Here is an 18,439-nt window from a genome sequence, read left to right on the forward strand (position 1 = left end):
CTTAAATTAGTGGGTCTCTACCCAATAATCCCTTATTGATTCTTATTAGATCTCATCCATAGGATCCAATAATTTAGAGGCTTATTGGATATTCAATAAGATAAAGGCTCCAACAGATATCTCATATCTGAATATCTACTCGTCGCAACACCTACCATATGTATGTGACCCTCTAGGCCTAATATTGAGTTGGGCATGAGTCATACATATAAAAATTTCTTCTGACTCAATGAATTATTATCTCCATAATCATTCACTTGATTCATCGACTACGAACGTACTAGGCCACTATGCCACAGTCCCTAGACAATAAAAGGGAATCCAATCATTTGGACATTTCTATCCTCAATTACCGTATAACTATAGTCTCTCATCTATCTAATATCCCAGAGATTGTATTTCGGGTATAGTGCTATCAGACTCATATAGTTTCTACTCGAGTCTCGCTATAATCAAATTCTTCCGGAGAACTCTTTCTCTCAATCCGAATGACTCTAGTGAGAGATTTTCTTGAGCAAGAATACATATGATATTTCTCTCACTACACCAAGAGTGGATGACCTTTTATTAACACTCAATAGCCCTCATAAGGTTAGTTATCATTCCTGATGACCGGTTATGCTATATCTGAAACTTCTAAACCTATAAGTTCGGTATCAAAGAGTGAAGTACTCATACAGGACAAATTTGGTATCTTAAGTCTAAGGACTAGATACACCACTAGGATGATGAAATTACTATTTAACAATAAGGCATCTTCAACCATCTAGGATTCTATGAGTGGATCAATCAATGAACTCATTCTCCAATGAGCACCTGCACTATATCCCTAGCATCCTCACATGAGAAACTATGAGACTAGCCGCCTCCATCATATGGATGGGTATACAACACACTATTCTGTCTGATTATCTCGATATCTTTCTTGAGTAACCTATGACCGAGATTATTTAGGGTTTATGTTTAAAGGTGAATCGGTCTTACTATCGTGATTTCATCACGATCCAATTCTCATTCCACATATATATGGACACTACAATATATATAATAATGAATATAAAGTAATAAAATATCAAATAATATAATAAGTAAAAAGAGTATATATCATGTCATACGTGTCATCACTCACGTAATTAGCTTGCAGGGCAACTATGACTAGCACATATTATTATCGGGTTATGCCTTTTGATTCGAAGAATGCTGGTGCTCCTAGAATAGTGAATTGGATGTTTAAGTCTTAAATTGTGCATATATCAATAATATGATAGTGAAGAGCAAGAAGATTGATGGGCATCTGGCTAACTTAGCTAAAACCTTTGAAATGCTAAAGAGGTTTAAGATGTAACTCAACCTAGCCAAATGTACTTTTGTAATTAACTCAAGAAAGTTCTATGGGCTCATAGTATATCATAGAGTGATCAATATAAATCCTATATAAATCCTAGGAAGGCAAAAAAAAATCCAATACATGAAATTGCTAAGTGAGGTTTACCATTTGGTAGGTCATTTTACAAAGTTAAATCACTTCCTTTCTCAATCGGGAGACTAGTATATTTTTTTCTTAAATACTCAAGAATCTCAAGAATAGATCGAGGAATGCCAAATGATTTTCAACAATTTGAAGGAGTACTTTGGCGAACTATTATAAGTCACCTCCCTCAACCTAAATGATAGCTTTTACTTATACCTGGCTACTACTACCTCTACTATCATCTTAATCTTTGTACATGAGGATGGGGGCAACCAGAAGCCTATTTATTATATTAATCATATTCTACGCAATTTAGCCCATTTACTATATCAAAAATAAGTCTATGCAATGGTGTTGACAATAAGGATATTTGGACCTTACTTCCAAGCACACATCATATATGTTATGACACATCATCTCAGGTAGATCAACGAGATGATTGATCAAGTTAGGGGAGTTCGACATTTGATATACTCTAAGCAGTAGTCAAAACTCAAGCATTAGAAAACTTTGGCCTAGAACTAAACCATACCTCCCATCCATGAATCTTATGCACTTTGGGGTTGGGCACTCCTTGTCAATAGATCAGCAACTTCTAACGGTAAGAAGGCTGGACTTATCATTAAAGTCCCCAAGTGAGTCTATGAGAATATCCTATGGTTCAAGTTCAAGATCTCTAATAACAAAATCGAATATAAAATATTTATCTCAGGCCTCTACCTCACAAAGAGCAACCTTATAAAGGAGTTGGTAATCTTAGATGACTTCCAACTTGTTGTCAATCTAACTCAAAAGGGATTTTTGAGATCCATGATAAGATATCTATTAGAGGTGCATAAACTAATCACTTAGCTTCACCAAAATATTATAGATGCCTCGGGAAGAGAATGTACATACTAAAATGCTCACAAGGATAGCATCAAGCCATGCTGCCACCGGTAGGGGTCAATTGCCCATGCCTCAACTTTAGAACTCTCAAGTCGAGGATGAATCCTATTGGATAAATAAATATATTAAAGTACAAAAAGGATGGAACAACGCTCACCGACCCAGCCTCAACTCATCGAGTGTGATATAACAAATCTTAATGTTGCATTATCAATGATTATTTATGTCGTATGTCATTTAGCTAGCCCCTACTCAGATGCTCATCCCCTCTTAAAGCTCAAAGGGCGTAGGCTGAGATACACGATGAGATATGTCAAGAACAAATCAACGAATGAATCTTGGTGTACTACTAGCCAACCCTAATGATCTATGCACAAAAGTATGGTTGACGTCAAAGGTTTCCCTATTGCATCAACTAATGACCTTTTGCTAATAAAATATGGTTGAACACTCTCTCAATTTCTCTCCTACTCATCTTGGAAATACTAACTTGCACATCAAGAATCCATCACTATAAATTAAACACCTTATTAGCTACGAGATTTGTGCTTTATAAATTTAGACTTGTCACTAAAAAATAATTTATTGACTGAATCATCATGAAATAGATTTTTAGTGATGAAACATAATCTGACATTAAAACATTATTTTTTGTATTTATAAATTACTGACGAATTGTAACTATTGTTATCAGTAAAATTTTCTATTCCGGGAGGAGAATTTTATGTTTGTGACAAATTATATGAATACTAAAATTAGTGATAGTATATTGTCACTGATTACATATATATCTTTTGTGTTTATAATATTACATATGTTAAATTTAGATGAATGCATAATTTGGACTGTAAGAGCATGTAGATTGTCCGATCATATGGCCGAGACCAACAAAGGTTGACAAATATGTGAGAAATGCTTGTTTGGCTGCTTTCAATTATTTATACAGTTTCTGAAAAGTTCATTTCATGGGAGTTCAATTCTTACCTTATTTAACCGAAGAAACATCTGCCTTTTTACATCCGCCGAGCGAAGTTGCCGATAAGCACAAACAAATTATCGTATGGATCAAAGTTTGACTTGCAGTTCGTAGTTTCTTTTATTTTTATCTCATTTTATTTTTTTATTATCAATCTAACTATTTATCTTTATGCAATTATGTAATTGTGGCTTCATGCAGAATGCACAAGAGAGTGCAAAAGAATGAAGACATGAAGATATCTTTTTTTTTATCTTTTATGCATTATGTTGATATATATATATATATTTTTTAAAGATAACATGGATCTTGAGATTATATCAACTCTAATATTATTATTTTTGGACAAAATGAACATTGTAATGTGAAGTTTCAAATATCATATTTTTAATCTTGAAATTATTGAAAACTCTGATATGATTTTAAAATTATTAAAAATTGATGGGTTCGTCATAAAATTATTTTTACTAGATAGTTTGTCACTAATGTTCTTTTCATTTAAATAAGTAGGATGTTACTATTTGTAATCCTCATTTTACTATTCACAATACTATTTTTAATTTTTTTTATATTTTAAAACTATCCCTTTATAAATATACATAAATATCCTCCTATTATTTTTCTTCTTCTTTTTCCTCCTCCTCTTCTTCTTCTTCTTCCTTTTTAGAAGACGACATCGAGTGACGGCAACGACGGTCGATGATGACTAATTAATAAAGAATTATCAAATAAAAAAAAGAATAAGATTGATAATATTGTGTCTATAAATTAAAATAATGTTTTTATGTTTTAAAGGATTGTTAATAATTATAGGATATCAATAGTAAAAAGGGACTATGAATAGTAATCTTCAATAAGTAGTAGTGATAGACTAATTTGTCACAAAAAAAAAATTTATTCAAATTTTTAGTGATAGATAAGTCTGCCACTAAATCAAGCATAAGTGACAAACTTAATTATGTTGTCACTAGAAGTTTTTATCAATACATTTATCAATATATATATTTTTATTAATAGAGTTTCAATGTATTAGCCACAAAAGGAAGTTGTCACTGAAAAGAATAATTCAATGATAAGTTAATTTTTTGATTGTTGCTTAAGGTTTTAATCATGGGACCTACACTGGCGAAAACTGGTGACACTGATTCTTTTACTGATGGTGAGTTTTGGTGACAACTTCGTCCGTGACTAATCACCATTTTTCTTATAGTGCCTCTGATACACATAGTTTTGGATCTAACACCATATCGGGAGCCCACAAATACTTTGGACATCATCATCTCACTTGGTACAAGTGCATCTGAATCAAGTTGGGCTGATCATTTATTTGGATCAAAGGTGTCTAGCTCTTTGTCTCACCATTTGATCAAACACAATATCCCAAGATCAGTGAAACTCACTACTTCTTAGTATTAGAAGAACTCGATCAAGTCATTTTACAAAACGATAGAACCAATTTCTGCAAATCCGTTTCCTGATGCACCCATCAGTCGAAGTCCACAATAGTCGAAAAGCATCATCTACCCATTCAAATTTAAGCACACAAATCGATCACCACCGACTGGAGCACGACTCCAAGTTTGACCTCGTCTTTTGCTTTCAAGAAAGACGACAGATGTTAGAGAGATGGTCGGGCCAATCTTCTGCAGCGGTGGTAAAGGTGGTTTTGCATTGGACCGGAAACTTTTGATAGCGGAGAGGGGAGATTTGATGGAAATTTGGAGCTTAACAGGGTCTACGGATATAGAAAAGAACAGAAGAGCAGCTACTAACCATGTTTGTATTCACGGCGTTGGTTATGAGATCTATAAATGCCAGGGAAAAGTGGGTTATGAATCAAGATTTTGAATTGCATGTTTGATAAATAAATATTTGAAATATGATTAATATTGTGTTAAAAAAAAAAAAAAACTCAATAGTTACAGAGAAAAGGAGTTCTGCAATAATATTGGCTACATGAAGATAATTCTGTGTCTGAGGACAACTCGGAGATCCACTGCAGAATGCATACATGCATTCAGCGGCTTCGGATGACGTCTTCAAATAATTGTGCATTCCAAATGCATTCATTAGGTCTCATCAAACCATGATTTATTATTTCCCAGCTTAAACTGAGACACTACATAGCAATCTTTCTATTGCGAAGGCTTTCGAAACATTGTGATGATTTAACGCGTAATTTACTTCAGAAGTTGAAGAATGCAGTAAGATATCAGTTTGAAGGCATCAAAGGTATCGAAAGCATGTATACCACCCACCTCGGCTGCCACATCATGCTACGTTTAGTGCATTACAAATTAAGAAGCCTTTGGATCAAACAAATATCTTATTGAGTTTGGCACATGACGTACAATTGATTACAGTTATAATGCAATGTAGTCACAAGACAGCAAATTTGCAATGAAAACAGAGATATGAACACATGCCAGCTTACATACATGATGCCACAAAAGAACATCTCCCGAGTAATAGAACCAAATAATCAACCTGCATAGGAGTTCTTGAAATCAGACAATTTTATATTACTAGGTTCAGTTTGGGAAAAGAGTAGATCAACTGACATCATGATGACATACCAAACTTTGTGAATATATTTATCACTGCATCATTAAGAAACTAGAGATGGGGCATCTGAAGCTGTAAGGGGAGCGACTTGTTTACTTAGAAGAAGTGGAGACAGTGCCTTGACCACAATGCTCATATTAGGCCTAAACTCAGCTTCGTATTGCACGCAGAGAGCAGCCACAGCAGCAAACTGCACAAATAACACAAAATCTTCACTAGCATCTCACAAAAATGATCTGGACTGTATGGAATGAACAACATTTAATTTACTAAATGGTTTGCAGAAGCTAAGTACATAAATGCATGTGTGCAAATGCTCGTGCACACTCATCCAACATGAGAGAATCAAGCATGCATAAATGAAAATAAAAAGGGCGCAGGATACCTTTGCAACTGCCTTTGGTGGATAATCTCCATTCATTCTTGGATCTATACATTGTTTGACCTTATCCTCACTCAATCTAGGAGTTGCCTGCATAGAGGTGAGAAGAGATAGACATTACAAGACTGGTTATGTCATCAGATATACCCCATATGTAATGCTGGCATTAGACTGAAGCTGATGCTAAAATTGGCATATTACAGAAAACTACCATAATATGGTGTCACTGCATCAATTCAATATTCAAAGAGTAAAAGCTAGAGTGATATGAGATAACAAGGTGTCAGTTACATTCTGTCGACAGACTAAAACATTGAAAATATCATAGTGGCCAATTACTTGTGAAAAAGATACTGATTAACATTCTTTCAAGTGCCCTACCAACCATGTTACCTATTTATTTAACCTGCTTAACTGTGAAGGCCAAGGTGCTATGTGCATCATGCTAATCCAGAGGCCAACATATGAATGGCTTCAGTTAGCCAATTAGTAGGCTAGAGTGACAAGGTTAACTGACCCAGTATGTATAAGTGTTTCCATAAACGGTTAAAGAAAGATCATATACAGAATCACTAACTACATAATGCAGAAATTATTTTAAAGATGGACATCTGAAGGAACACAGATACCCTGAAACAAGAGTCAACTGCCATGTAATGGATATTTCACAAAAAGAACACAGTAATTTCAAGTAATTTTATGACTTTTAACTATGCTTATTTATTCAAAAAATGTTAACCTACTAATGTTGGAACAAAATAGACAATTAGCTTAAAACTTGCTGCTCAATTCCATATAATGGAGCATTAAAGAGCCAAAAAACAGGGATGTTATACTGTTATTTTGTGACTTCAAATGACATTATTTTCTTTTCTGTATGTAGTAGGACTTTGTTCTGAAAATTATTTTCTTCTTGCTAGACAAAAGGTTTCTTTTAATGTTTTATAACCAGTCACAGGTTTCAAAGTAATGAATTGACCAAATCTGAAGAGGTTGGCAAAGGGTTCCTATACTGAAGTTTTTTTTCCAGTGCAATTCCTAGGAGAGGTTAATAATATACAAATGTGGCTCCACATTTGTCCTCTTTAAGGAATAGGCATTTTAGCTTCTAGGATCTTTGTAGAATCCAATCACAATCACACAACATCACCAGTCATAATAACATCCTATGTGATTGAACTTGGATATTAATCTCAAATAGATAATGGATCTTAGAGTTTGACACATACTCTTCTAATCAAGGATACCAAAAAAAGCACCAATACAAAACATAGGCAAAGATATAAGGACAAATTTAAAATATTTAAAGTGAATTTATAATATCAGTTTATATGCTTAAGAAACACTGTTACAGCCAGCTATTCTATTTGATATCTAAAAATAACTTGTTTTGTTAAGTATTAAAATATCCATTTTCTTTCCTCTTCACTTCTATCTTCTTTTCCTCTTCTTAACGCTTCTCATTTAATTTTTTTTATCTTTATATCTCTATCCCCCCAATTGCATCTCTGGATTGTAAAAGCCATTTGGCACAGAATCAATTCTTCCTTGGAGACCCAAGTACTATCTTGTGCACATGCAGGAGAATCAACTAGTGTGATGGCAGCTGAATTCCTTCCCTCTCAAACACTGCATCCCTACCCCACCCCTCTCTTGTTATCTCTGCCTGTAGCACAACAACATTAGTTCAAGGCTTCAAGCGGCAGAAGCTCTTCTGAGATTATGGTGGCGTAGAGGTACTACTACTCCACACCACTTCCTCTCTCTCCATCTTCTTTGCTTCTTCTTTTCGTCACTGCCAAAGAATCGACAGGAATCACCCAGGTAGTAAATTCTTGCTCAGATTGGTGAGTTTGATCAAGCTCAACTGAAAATTCACCAATTCTAGTTGCCTGGTCATTTCCAGATGAATTTAATACAGATCCAATATCCTCACTCTTACTCCATCATGTAGTCACAATTTTTGTGGCGGAACACCAAATCTAAGCATTGAAGTCAACACTATGATTCATCCTCTATATACACACAAGTGCACATACACACATATATAAATGTATATATACCTACACATATATAAGTATATATGCATATAAGTTTCTAATTCTCGGTCAGGAACCGATACAGGTCCTTGGGCATATCCGTTCGGCAACAATGTGGTGGAGAAAAGGAGGAAGTGGCAACAACTCAGGAGTGAGGAGGAGGCAGTAGTGGCCACTAACGGAAAGGAGGAGTTGGCAGAAAAGAGAAGTGTGAGAGAGAGAACATGCGAGAATAAATGGGGAAAGAAAGAAACAAAATAAAAAGGTGACAGCTGTCTCATAGAAACATCTAGGGTGGTAGGTTAACCACCCAGTGCACCTATATATACCAGCTAGATTTTCAAATTTTCACAGGATTGCACAGTATGGTAAGTGTATCAGATGGTATGCCTGTTCTATGTATCATTCATAAGTTGTGCTAGTAAAAGTTGATCTGCACTTAAAATACCGTAAGCTTTTTGAACATTTCATACATGTATAAGAATATGTATGTGTATATTCTCATCAGAGACTTCATACTTTAGATTGCATGAACAAGTGATGAGATAAAATTTGCAGCCAATAGTTAAGTAACAATTACCCAAGTAACCAGACTTTGCTGCCCTCTGGGCATTGTGTGGTCAACTGGTTTCCTGCCAGTCAGCAGCTCCAGAAGAACAACACCAAAACTATATACATCACTTTTCTGTGTAAGCTGGCCTGTCATAGCATACCTGCATAAGTTTTGATGTTATTCACTAAAAGAAGTAATATGAATGACATTTAAGCATGCATAGTATTTCTGCCCAAATTAGATTAACATCTCTTTAAGTTCCATGATAAGATTTATCTAGTTGCTACAAGAGAAACAGATTCAACTAGTAAAACAAAATTATCTAAGTCTAACAGAAAAAATAGATGTTGTTGATGAAGACAGAAATTTACAATTGTTATCACAGCATATGATCAAATTTATAAATGATGCTAGGCCATTTGATTCCAGTGAGCTGGTTCAACATTTCAACATTCTTTCACTACTAGCTACAACCTCTATAATGACTAAAGCCAGCCAATTATTCTCTATGAATTATTCAACTATATACCGTACTAGATTAACAAGGCTTATGGAGCAGAATATTTTCTTAAGTTTGGACAAAAAACTCTCTCCAACAAATAATTCCACCATTCAAAACACAAGTGCCACAGAAGTAACATTTTATATGTTCTGAGGACATAGAACCAATCCTCAATTAGAGATCCCTTGTTCATAATTATCTGAGATTCGATTCCCAAGGGAGAAGCAAAACAAGCAGTAAAATACAAGGAATTAGGAGATTAACCTATCCAATTAGACATCTGAATCAATTGGAAGCCACTGATAAACCAATGTGGTCCAAGAAGTTGCAAATGCAGATTGTTTGTGTTATAAAATTATACAAGTATTCTACATATTAATTACTTTAAATTTATTTGCTTATCATACGGGACACTACTTGTCTTCTGTTACTGCCTAAGTTCTATCAAATCCTTTTCTACAAACATGGAAGAAGCCAATAAATGAGCACATAATTGTAATGTAACAAGTGCTTTTTTTTAACTAACACATTTAACCTGGTTACAAGAGTGTACATGCAATTTACTGACAATAAAAGTGTTGCCAGGATGAGCATGGTTTATCTCTAAAAGAAATAATCTGAAAACAAGTTTCAACATGGTGGAAACAATCAAAGCCCTCAAATTAACAAAAAAATGGATTTCTTAGGTAGGTACCACCTCCAAAACCACCTTGAAATTCAAAAACATCAAACTGAATGCCATCCAGGGGATAAAGGACTCAAAAAAATTGTAATCAGAAAGTTTACTCCATATGTAATTGGAAAAGCTGCTGATCTTCACAAACAAATAATGTTTTCTTCACATGATTGCTAAAAGTTCACTGAATCAGAACTTATTGCCGGCTTTGCCTATCGCTCCCTTTTCTATCCTATAGGTACTGGCTGCTCTAAGGTTTTTGTTTCAACCAAGTATCATCCCAATCCAAATCCTACAATAGTATCACATAAGTCTTGATACACATAATGACTGAATACAACCAGTACATGGTCACATCACTCCATATACTCATCAACATGCAATGGAGTAAACAAACAGCTTGAAGCCTTCTTTCAAATCCTTTATGATTAATACATCTAAAGCATGAATAGTTATTTTTGACCTACTTAACCCACTTCATAACTTCTCATGTTCCATCTTTCTACCTTTTCCTTGTTAAAATCTCTCTCTCTCTCTCTCTCTCTCTCTCTCTCTCTCTCTATATATATATATATATATATATATATATATATATATATATATATATATATATATATATCACCTACTTTATGCTATAAGACCTAGTTCACCTTACTAACATAAATACAAAGATATTACCTGTTACAAGAGCAATTACCTAGCACAACAAGCAGCATAGTTGAATAGAAACCATATCACAAGTGCATAACTTTGAATAAGTAAAAAACCAAGCCAGCCAAAGGACACAAAAGGATCATGAAACATATGAGCATTATAATGTTGAGGGAACTTAGGGTCTCCAAGTTGTGTAATTACTCTGGTGCATGATAACCAAAAGTTCCAAGGACACGAGTTGAATGGAGACGAGCAGCCATATCAGGTGCCTGATTTAGGAGATTAAAATCTGCAATTTTTGCTTTAAAGTCCTCGAACAAAAGGACATTGCTCGATCTGATGTCACGATGTATTATAGAAGGCTGAACCTTCTCATGAAGATACTCGAGCCCCTTTGCAGCATCAACAGCAATTCTGACACGCTGCATCCAGTCAAGTGGGGGACCAGGTTGTGCGCCTTGAACTCCTTTTCTACCTATAGTTCTACTAAGAGTCAGAATCCTTGTTTCTTGAACAATAGAAACAGTCCAAATGATATAAAATGGCTGTCAGAAGAATCTGAAATATATGGCAACAGCACATGCCATACCATGAAGGATGCCAAGAGCTGTCAAAATAATGAGAAATGTGATATATATAGCAATAAAACATATCATACCATGAAGGATGTCATGTAAAGAACCCATTGTAGCAAATTCATAGGCCAACAATCGCAGATTTCCTTCAACACAATACCCCAACATTTCTACAACATTTTCATGCTTCAACCTCGACACCACTGAAACCTAATGTTCAAAGCAGTGGGAAGTCAACTTTTCAAGGTCACACAACCAAATGACAGTAAACAGAATTGAGACTTATTTATTGCCCTGCAAAGTCTGTTAGTTAAGATGAAAGAGGCAGAGAAATTCTTGCAATAATACTCTACTAGAAGACATACCTGAGCCAAAAATTCAGCATTGGTCTCGGACTCTGATGAAGAATCAAGTTTTTTCAAGGCCACCTGCTTCTCATCGTTCAAAACTGCAAGATACACTCTTCCATATGATCCCTCACCTACCAAAGCCTTTGATCCAAAATTATCAGTCTTATCTTTTAATTCATCTAATGAGAGTGCTGGCACTTCTATCGGAGGTGGTGCCTTGGGGGGTTCATTTTTGGGACCAGCAGAGTACTTTGGCATGCCTGGACAAAAGAAAAGAAAATAACAGCTAATGCAACAATGGGAACATAGGAAACAGCACAATCAAAAAAGTTGCACACAAGAGCAAGATATTGCAAAAAAACTAAAGAAGAAAGAGTAAACATTCTAGATGTTTAATATATGTCTGAAAAACAATATATAGAACATTTTGTAACTACATCTAAATCATACATGTGATATTCTGATTTATTGAGTGAATATGTAATAATGTAATTGAGAGTTTCTCAAGGAATATATAAACAATCATGTCATATTTTATGACAACATCTGAGCAAGATTATCATAAACAGAAAAAAAAAAATTACATTCTTATTACTGAATATACAACGCATTTATCAGAAAGTAAAAAAATTGTATGATGAAGAACCATCTAAGTTTATAAAAGATTGTAGAAGAGTTTATTCTAGGCAAAGAAATCAGCAGAAAGGATTATAGAAGAATTTATTCTAGGCAAAGAAATCAGCAAAAAAAAATTAGCCCAGAAACTCGTAAGAGTTGTGTGGGAAAGTAAAGAGTCTTTTGATCTTTCTAGATGCTAATCTTGGGACTCTAATTTTGTATTGAGTCATTGAGTGTACTCTTTTTAAAGCAGTGATAAGTATTTAAAGCTGTTTAGGTCTCCTAGAAGTTCTCTAGAAGTCAAAGGAGGAAAGTCTAGGAGGTTACTCTTGGGAATCATTACCTTAACAATGGATGAAACAGTTCAGATTTGAACAAAAAAAACTTCCTTCTTCTCTCTTCCAGTCTCTTACTCTACTCTCTAATCTCACTCCACTCTTGCTCTCTTGGTCTCTCTCTACTTCTCTTACTGCTCTACATCATTGCATCCTTACTGTCCCATAAGTATATAGTTCTACAAGGTCAAGATTTCATGCCTTAGTGAAGCCACAGGCAGATTCATAATGTAGTCATCTCATCCCCAAAGATAAATTGTTTGAACTTCAGCTAAGGTTCTTCTACAAGTCTCACTGTTCCAAATCAAAGGCTGAAAAATATTAAGGATTCAGATGCTTATCCTTTAATACCCCCATGCTCCTCTCTCTCCACCTTTCTCTTTCCTCTCTCCCTCTGTCTCTTCCTTCCCGCAACCTTGCTGTTGTCACTCAGATGCTGAAAAATATTAAGGATACAGATGCTTATCCTTTAATACTTTTATGGCTTTACCATATATATTTTTTATTTTTCTTTTAGCTTTCACCCATGCTCCTCTCTCTCCACCTTTCTCGTTCCTCTCTCCCTCTTTCTCTTCCTTCCCAGAACCTTGCTGTTGTCACTCACTGCATTGCTGGGTCACCACTCCTTCCACCTTGGTATGCGTCCTTGCCGGCCTCCTCCTCCTCTTATCCTCTTTCGCCTTTACCTCACACTCTGCCAGTCAACTTTTCTCCTTCCTCCTCACTCAGAAGGCTGAAAAATATTAAGGATTCAGATGCTTATCCTTTAATACTTTTATGGCTTTACCATATATATCTTTTTATTTTTCTTTTAGCTTTCCCCCATGCTCCTCTCTCTCCACCTTTCTCTTTCCTCTCTCCCTCTGTCTCTTCCTTCCCGCAACCTCGCTGTTGTCACTCACTGCATTGCTGGGTCACCACTTCTTCCACCTCTGGTATGCGTTCTTGCCGGCCTCCTCCTCCTCCTCCTCCTCCTCCTCTTATCCTCTTTCGCCTTTTCCTCACACTCTGCCAGTCCACTTTTCTCCTTCTTCCCTATTCTCTCCCCCATGTCTTGGTCCAAACAATACCAACCCATACCAAGTCTCAGTACATCAGTCCACACTTGAACTGTACTGGTCTAGCTATCAGCTGGTGTCAACATCAAACTAGAATTGTAAACCTTAGATTGTAATCAAATCCTCCAATTTAAGTATAACTATTTCATTTCCTTTCTTGCTAATAAAATTTAGGAAATAAATATTTAACATTCCAAGTTGGGTGATATTATTTTTGTCAATAAATTAAATAAAATAAATATTAATAATATAAAAAAAATTCTTATGTGAAGTGCTCACCTCCTCTGAAGAGGGATTCCTTTTGTTCGTTCCTCATCAAGCTAAGCTTAGTAGTGAGAAAAACGAAGAGTTACATCGTACTAAGGAGAGATAGGTTCCTTGGCCTTTCTTGAAAAATAAAAATTTTCTTCTATTCCTTTAAGTGTTTAAAATTTTATTAAAATATGTTGTAATTATTCATACTATATGTAGTTTCTAAAATTTCCTTTTATTCCTTTATGTATTTAAAATTTTATTTTTGGATTAAAACATGTTGTAATTATTCATGCTATATGCAGTTTCTAAAATTTTCTTTTATTCCTTCAAGTGTTTAAAATTTTATTTTTGGATTAATACATGTGATAATTATTCATGTTATATGCAGTTTCTAAATTTTTTATTTTGCATGCATAATACTAGATGATTAAAAATGTTATTTTCTCCCTTATGCAATTTTATTTTTAATCTACTACTATTTATTATGTTGTAATGACTCAATGTTAATCGTTAAATAGTTTGATTATAATTCTATGATGCTATATTTAAGAATTGAGGGAATTGGTTAGTATTTGGGCTAAAAATCAGTTCGAAGACCAAGCCACGACTCATAGACTAAACCCAGCCAACAGGCCAAGCCCAGTAAGTAGGCTAGGTCCTAGCCTATAGGCTAGCTCGACCTAGCCCAACATGCGCAATCAAGTACAGTGCACATGACCAATCCATGAGCTCTAGGCCGGCTCAACTTGGTATAGTGCATGCACAATCATGTGCAGTGCACATGACCAATACATGGGTTGGCCCAACCTAGCCTAATGCCATGCAATATAGCCCATTGTCCTTGCTTTATTTAATTTAGGCCTAAACATTAATTGAACCAAATCAGATTTGATCAGTTTAAATCGATTCAAGATAATTATGAATCAGTTTGACTTATTCAAATATATTTAACCTAAATTGAACTCAACCTAATCTAAATTATACCAGCCTAAGGTGATTCCAGATCGATTAAATAAAAATTAAAGACCAATTCAATTAGGTTCTTGTTAACTAGAGTTTAATTAGATCGATTGAGTTATGATTCAAGCCAATTGAGAGCTAATTGATATTATTTGACATTAATGATGTTTGAAAGATAAAATAAAATGTTTCAATATATTATTTCATCTTGATATGGACATGACCAGTATGAGATGATTTTATTTCCCTGTTAAGGGTAGGTAAAACGATTCCCTTTGAAGATTGGTGGGCCGTCATACGTGACGATTGGATGGTTCCTACATCCACTGTTGGGAGGAATGTGTCCCCACTTTGGCAGGTGAGGGACACCACTCCATCTGCTATTGGGGGTGTGATATGAGTCTGTCTCCATTTGTTGTTAGGAACATAAACTCATCCCATAGGATAAAGCCTCTTTATTCGTAGGATGACTGACCTTTAAACATGTATTTGTTTTATAGTTAACTTATAGGGGTTCTTACTTAGTGTTGTCGAAATTTCTTTGTTTTGTTTTTTATTTTCAAAACAACCTCCCAATAGCACTAAACTAAATTCCAGTGAAAAACAGACCCTCCATTATCACTAGGTAGAGCCAATTGAATTTTATTTTTGGATTGACATTACTATGTTTCTTAATAAGGCTTATGGCTATTTTTTATTTATATTTTGATGAATAAATAAATTATAATAATATTTATAATTTATACATATTAATAAAATGATGTTTATTTATTTGACTCTTGATGTACTTATGAAAAGATGTTGTAATTATATGAAAAACAAAATTCTAGGATGTGACATAGATTATACCATAAAAAATGTAATAAATAAATACAATGCACAATAGTTTCAGGCTCGAAGGAATATTACTTACCCCATAAGACAAATAATATAAAGGTATTAGACCAAGATATTAGGTTATGAAGGGACCAAAATCGTGGTTTATGTTAGTGAAGTACAAGCTAAAAAATTCAAGTAGTGAAATAACATAATAGGAGAATAAAAAGCAAAAGAATAAAAAAGAAGCAATGCATAGTGCCACGAACGGTCGTCGCGCACCCATAACATCTTCGCTCAATGAACTGTTTGTCGCTTTTGCATGCTTGTACAGATGCTTGGCAGCATGTTTTGCTTTGGTTTTATGTGTTTTTGTTGGAAAAATGTAAGCAAGAATTGTTCGTAGCACTACAGTGCAACCGCTCACCATGCTAGGCAAAACTACCCCAAAATGGTTTCGTTTTTGTGTGCCACGACATGTTTTCTGCAGACCGTAGTCATGCGCAAAATGTTAGCCATCTCAAACCCCTAGAACCCCTCGGGTGGCGCAGGGGTGGATGGGGCTTCGGGGTAGTGTTAGGCGTTGATCGGCATACACAAGTTCGCACGTTAACTTGACAGAAACTTGCCATCGCACTCGACACCCAGTGAGCAATCGTTTGCGGACTTGCGATTGTTTGGTTTGCCTTCTAAAGTCCTTATTTTCTCATTCCTCTCTTTTCTCTCTTGCACTCAAAGTGATTGTTGAATTGCTTGTAAAGCTTCCCTCTTCGCGAGACATCAGCACTTATCCGCCGTTAACTTTCGAACTAATCAACTTGCTCTTTTTATAGGTCCTACGGGACTTGAGCGAGGTTGCAAATTGGCTGACCCTTTGCAGATGCATATCGCGACATTGCATCATGACTTAGGCAATCCCAGCTAAGTCCAAGACGTTAGCGCAAGGGTACTTCATGACTTATGCAACTCTAACTAAGTCTGTGACTTTGCCGCAAGGGTGCCTCATGACTTAGGCAATTCCAGCTAAATCCATGACATTATGGTATAATGGGCATGTAAAAAGAAGTTAGAATGCAAAAAATGAAAAAGAAAACCTACTAGTGTAATGATCCAAGTAGAGGATCTCTAGAAGTCACCACAACAAAGACTATATATTTCTGCTTTAGCTCTTCTAGAATATCAATGCAGTAGGCACAGATTTCAGAATGTAAGCAAATCAAAGGACATAATGAGTATGTGAAAGTGAAGTTAAAAATCAAAATTGAAAAAGAAAACCTACTAGTGTAATGATCCAAGTAGATGATTTCAAGAAGCCAAGACATGCAACAAGCGCTGAGGATAGGACTAAAACCTAGAGAAATACACTTTAAATGTCTCTCCTTTAACAATGACTTCAGAGACCTTCATGGATATCTGCTTTGGCTCTTCTAGAATCTCAATCCAAGTAGATGATTTCAAGAAGACAAGTTATGCAACAAGGACCGAGGATAGGATTAAAACCTAGAGAAATACACTTTAAATGTCTCACCTTTAACAATGACAACAGAGACCTTCATAGATATTTGCCTTGGCTCTTCTAGAATCTCAATCCAAAAGGGGCAGATTTCAGAGCACAAGCAAATCATATGACATAATGAGGAAGAAAAAAGGAAGTTAGAAAGAAAAAACTGAACAAGAGACCTACTAATATAATGATCAAAGTAGATGATTTAGAGAAGCCATGGCATGTGACAAGGACTAGATAAATACACTTTAAATGTCTCTCCACTAAACCCTAGATTCAATGACGATAGAGATCTTCATAAGGTATCTATTTTAGCCCATCTAGAATCTCAGTGCACAGGGTGAAGATTCAAGAACATAGATATTTTAGAAAAACATCAGGATACTTCACAGAAAGTAATTCTTGTATGTTTATTTAACACGTCAAACCATATACCATATGCATCATCTGTTGGGCTTGTCAGGTATTCATTTTCATGAGCATGGTAAGAACCGCCCAAATGACGAGCACAGCAAAGCCAGCGCCGCATCTTACTCTTCTTTGTCTTCTTTATGTGTTGTATATATCTTCTAGGAGGAGTGCCATAAAAATTGTGTTAGAACATGATAGAAATTCAAATTCCAGATATCTTTAATTTTATAATGTGAGAATGCAAACAAGTATGTGGTACTTGATATTCTCTAGTAAAATAAGTATCGAGAATGGAATGCAAAACAGATTCCCAAATTCTGAGAAACTTAAACGGTTAATACACAGACTACAGACCAATATCTCGGAACAATTTTGTCCAAATCATGATTCATAAAGGACAACATTCTTATCCCAATCATGATCCATTCAATAAAATCTTCTGTTTGACTCATGATCCATTCAATAAAATCTGCTGTTTGACAAACACATTGTAGTAAATGCACAAGATCGTGGCCAGTGACGGTATAACAGAAAATTAAATAAAGATTAGAAAAAAAGAGCACAAGAAAAGCAAGATGACAAAATTGCCCGAATTGCAATACCGGCAATTCAGAGACTTTGACAACCATAGGGTGCAGAAAATGGACACCGCTATGTTGCTGACGAATTCAGCCCTTCACTGGGACCAAGAGACAGGTAGTTTCTTAATCTTTATAATATTTGAGTCATCGCATTTCATCCTCAAATAAGATACGGTTAGAGGACATGAGCCGTTACCCAAAAAGAAACATACGAACAAATTTCAATCGGTAAAATATACGAAAAAAGATGCATATGGAACCATAAACTCC

General features: G+C 35.2%; 1 protein-coding gene across 5 annotated transcripts in view; it reads right to left on the reverse strand.

Annotated features, from left to right (window-relative positions):
• Positions 1-5,642: 5,642 nt before the first annotated feature.
• LOC135584199 (PTI1-like tyrosine-protein kinase 3) overlaps positions 5,643-18,439 on the reverse strand; it is a 13,506-nt gene continuing 709 nt past the window's right edge. For 2 of the 5 annotated variants that reach the window (XM_065093880.1, XM_065093882.1), the window contains exons 2-9: positions 17,613-17,743; positions 11,647-11,891; positions 11,365-11,491; positions 10,908-11,181; positions 8,902-9,034; positions 6,286-6,372; positions 5,912-6,090; positions 5,643-5,822 (exon numbers count right to left, since the gene is read on the reverse strand). In XM_065093880.1, coding sequence (XP_064949952.1) covers positions 5,944-6,090; positions 6,286-6,372; positions 8,902-9,034; positions 10,908-11,181; positions 11,365-11,491; positions 11,647-11,891; positions 17,613-17,743 — 1,144 coding nt within the window. In that variant the 3' untranslated portion in view covers positions 5,643-5,822; positions 5,912-5,943. Of the gene's footprint in view, positions 5,823-5,911; positions 6,091-6,285; positions 6,373-8,901; positions 9,035-10,907; positions 11,182-11,364; positions 11,492-11,646; positions 11,892-17,201; positions 17,336-17,612; positions 17,747-18,439 lie in introns of those variants that run through there. The other 3 variants (XM_065093879.1, XM_065093884.1, XM_065093881.1) reach the window with 2 other exon arrangements.

Source organism: Musa acuminata, chromosome BXJ2-1 (assembly GCF_036884655.1).
Source record: "Musa acuminata AAA Group cultivar baxijiao chromosome BXJ2-1, Cavendish_Baxijiao_AAA, whole genome shotgun sequence".
In the NCBI taxonomy this organism is placed as follows: domain Eukaryota; kingdom Viridiplantae; phylum Streptophyta; class Magnoliopsida; order Zingiberales; family Musaceae; genus Musa; species Musa acuminata.